Source organism: Orycteropus afer, unplaced genomic scaffold (genome assembly GCF_000298275.1).
Source record: "Orycteropus afer afer isolate SDZICR_OR568_19922 unplaced genomic scaffold, OryAfe1.0 scaffold00248, whole genome shotgun sequence".
In the NCBI taxonomy this organism is placed as follows: Eukaryota; Metazoa; Chordata; class Mammalia; order Tubulidentata; family Orycteropodidae; genus Orycteropus; species Orycteropus afer.
In genome coordinates, this window is record NW_006921835.1 from 3,831,613 (window position 1) to 3,835,736 (window position 4,124).

Below are 4,124 nucleotides of genomic sequence, written 5' to 3' on the forward strand. Positions count from 1 at the left end.
TGGGCTGAACATTTATATCAGGTAGATACACTCCTTGGAGAGATCAGTTATGGGAGAACAGAAGGGCAGTGTGTGCACAGGGAGACCACTCAGGGCAGGAGTGCATGGGAGGGAAAGACACAGGGAAGAAGTAACTATGGAGAGGAAGTGGGAAGTGAGCTGTTACATTATGGGAAATTGCAGTTAATGTCATGAGACAAAATGTGTTATCAACTGCTGTATGGAAAATTAAATTACTCTGTAAACTTTCACCCAAATCACAATAATAATAATAATAATAATAATAATAATAAAATATTCCATGCTTTATGTGTACCTTTTTCAAGTAGTTTGCCTTTGTAGACACAAAGGTTTTCCCCACCACAGTGCTGTTGGTAAACTTTTATTTCATCCCGGAAGTCTGAGTCATCATAAGAGAGGTGCACATTTTTCCCAAAATAGATCATTGTGATAGCTGCATTGCTATGCAGTGATGTTTTATGAATCCTTCGTGAATCCTAGAATAAACAAAAAGGTGGGTTTATTAACTAATTACTCTCTAATCAGAGTTCTTATCTGCACATGATGTTGTGACATAAAAAATAGAAAAGGCTATTTTTATATACCTGGCAACAAAACCTTTATATATATTGTCAATCAATACAGCACACAAAAAGTCAAGCCTACTACAAAATAAATCCCTCAAAACAACTCTAACATAGTCATTTTAGCTTTAGAATTCCACTGAAACCACTGGGGCTTTGGCCAAAGATTGTCAATTTTTATTTTAATTGTGTGTATGTGTGTGTGTGTTACATATAGCAAAAAAATGTCAATGAATCAAAGAGGAAACTGCTCTTGGTTTTCTTTACCTGGTTGTCACATTTCAATGAATTAAATAAATATTGGTGACATAATTTTGTTGTAATTTAAGTAGACATAGTTATGAGTTAAGAACAGCTTTTGTAATTGAGTTCTTTATCTTTGCAATTGTGCACTCGGAATATATCTCTACCTGAGTTTTTCAATGTGAGAGGAGAACATACATTCGATATTTGATACCTCTAGAGTCACTGTAAGGATTAGGGATAGCTATGTTATATGCCTAGGACTATCCAGTCTCACAGCAAGCATTCATTTAAATAAAAAACAAGTATTATTAATATTATTTTTAATATAAAACAATACAACCAACAATTTTTTTTCCAATCACCTCATGAACCTATTTGATACACTATGGGATTATTCACTATAACTTATTTATGAAATATGCAATAAATTTATGTGCCAGAGATTAAAACAAATGTCTTACTCATTTTCTCCTAGTTTATTTATTCTTATGTGTTTTCACAATAGTGAATAAGCATAGTGTCCTTTTAACTTCCAAGAGTGGAAAGAGGAAAAAGGAGAAGCTGGGAAACAAAAAGAAGGAAGAGAAGGCAGGGAAATAGGAATGACTGCAAGAGCTGAGAGAACTTTAAGGCGCCTTTGTAAGAATATAATAAGCCACTAGAATTGTGCGTGGGAAAGGCATTACTTTTAACCAACTTCACTTTTCTGAAAATCAATTTTTAGCTAGATGAAAAATATGAAGAGGTCAACTACTAGTCAATCCAAGGAAATTATATGAGTTTGATGTTCATTAAATTATGGATACATTGGAAACATGCCAGCTTTTAAAAGAATAACAGATTCAACAAAAATTTCTAAAGGAGCTACTACAATATTTTAATCACCAAGCTCATCTCTTTCCACCTCAGAGAATTATTTTTCATTCACTTCTATTTCTCTGAAGCAAAAATCTTAGGAAATAAATATGATGAAATGAAATTCTGCAAATAACAATCTAAAAAATGTAAATGGGGGGAAAAGTCCAAGGTTAAAAATTCAGGCAAATTGTCCTGTCTATAGACTTAGCCTCCAAATAGAGAGATAATCAGCAGAAATAGTTCAGGGACACCAAGAATCAAAAAGGTAAATCAGCATACTGGGTAATTTGCAGATTAGAAACATCTCTTTGTATCATACTTGAAAGCAAATGATGGTGGCAGGCCTGGCTCCTAGTTGCAAAACCATAATCTCATATTTTCTCTTGCCTGGAAAACTGTGGAACTATGGCATGCATGTGTGCAGGCCAATAAGCAAGCAGCAGACCTAATCAACCACAAGCTCCCACTAGAACATTTAAAGATGTGACTGATCAAACAAAAGTATTCTCCTTTTGTTAAGCAACACTTTCTAAAGCTGCATGGATTTAGAGGTAGTCCTGTGAGCTTCTGGAAGATAAGCACTATATATATAAATACAAGGTAATAGTGAGATTAGAGTGGGGAAGGCCTGCCTCATATGTACAATATGAGAAATTGGAGGGAGAAACTTTAAAAAAATAAAGGAAATGACAGCCATTCACCCTTTCATATCATCTTATTCATATTTTTCTCCTTTCTAAAGTGTATTTCTGATATCAATATCCCTTTTCTCTTGTGTCTCCTTACCTCATTCTCTTTTTTAAAACATGTCCCAATTATTGTCACCAAGTAACCTTTCTAGGCTCTAACAGTAGGCCCAAGTGACAGCTCGTGATTAAATACATGCACTAAGAAATGAACAATTGTTTCTTTCAGTTAACTAAATTGCCTCTATACTTACCATCTTCCAAGGTTATAGTGACCTCAGACTGATGAAACTTTAGCAAGGTTTCTCCATCTTTTCTGCTACCCTCATGCCAGTATCAAAATCTTCAGTGACAATTCAGTTCCATTTCAAGAACAGAGGTGAGGCCTCATGCCCCTGCACTACTAAGGGTGATCTTTTATATTTTCTTCACTGGTTGCTTATGACTTCATTTCTAATTTCTTTTCAGGTTTCTCAGGTATGTGCAATCAGTGATGATAAATAAACAGCTACCCCACTGAGTGGTTAACCAGTCAGTCATTACATATTTACAATATTTAACATTTGACTGAGGCCTACTATGTCTTCACTGGGATCCCTTTATCCCAGCTCAGAATTGTGTGAGGGGTGGATTTAGGGGACTGCATTGGTGTTAAAAGTACCTGTTCTTTCTGATAGTGTTGGGTTCCATCCATTAAAGCTCTGATAAACCATGGACCTCATAAAGCCTTCTGTGGACCACTACCTATTAATTAGAGGGCTGACCATGGAATATATCATCCAAACTGGGACACAAAGAAAATGAAAGTGATATTAAAAATAACGAGGGGGTGGCACAAATTGGGACCATTCACATGGAAAACTGGGATGCATGGACACTCTACTAATTGGTCTCCCAATCTCCAGTCTGATCTCTCTTAAAATCTCCCTTCTTCTGGATATCAGAGTGACCTATTGTCACTAAATAATGTGATCCTTCTGCCTAAAATCCCCCAGTGATTTCCACTCATTCATGAGATAAGGTCAAATTTCCTCAGACAACATAAAAAAGTCTTACATTAGAATTCCCAGGTGCATAGTAGAGCTGACAAGGGACAAGGTTGTAGTCACTTGTTGGCCACAGCCAGCTACCCAGAGGGAGCAAGTAGTTGAACCTGTGGGCTCAGGACCATAGACGCAGGGAACATCAAGCTCAATTGGCATAACATACTACACAAAACACTATTCCACCTCCTACTTGGAAAGTAGTGACTGGCATTTTAAAAGCTTGCAAGCAGCCATCTAGATGCAATGATGGGTGTCTCCATGTCCAGAGCAAGGAAGAATGAAGAAAACCAAAGATTCATAGAAACAATTAGTCCAAGCAACTGGTACACCATGAAATCTTCAGCATATATGACTATGAGACCAGAAGAACTAGATGGTGCCTGGCTACCACTGCAACCACTCAGAGGATGATCTATGTAGGATCTCCTGGATAGAGAGGGAGAACAATGTGGAATAAAACTCAAAATCATTTGAATAAAGAAAAAAAAAAAAAGGACCAGGTTTTCTGGGCTGATAGAGCCTGATGATACCACTGAGACTATGGCCCCTAGTTACCCTTCAGGTCTGGAATTGAACCCATACCTGTGGCTTCCAGCCAAACAAAAGACAGGCATATGAGGTGAACATTTACCCTAGGTAGACACACTCCTTGGAGAGAACAATCATGGGAGAAAGAAGGGCTGTTTATGCACAGGGAGACAGCT

General features: G+C 37.0%; 1 protein-coding gene across 1 annotated transcript in view; it reads right to left on the minus strand.

Moving 5' to 3' along the window:
- The window catches only part of ERICH3 (glutamate rich 3), a 183,426-nt gene that overhangs the window by 122,315 nt on the left and 56,987 nt on the right, over positions 1 to 4,124 (minus strand). The window contains exon 8 of the mRNA XM_007949631.1: positions 317 to 497. Within this exon, the coding sequence (XP_007947822.1) occupies positions 317 to 497 (181 nt within the window). The remainder of the gene's footprint in view (positions 1 to 316; positions 498 to 4,124) is intronic.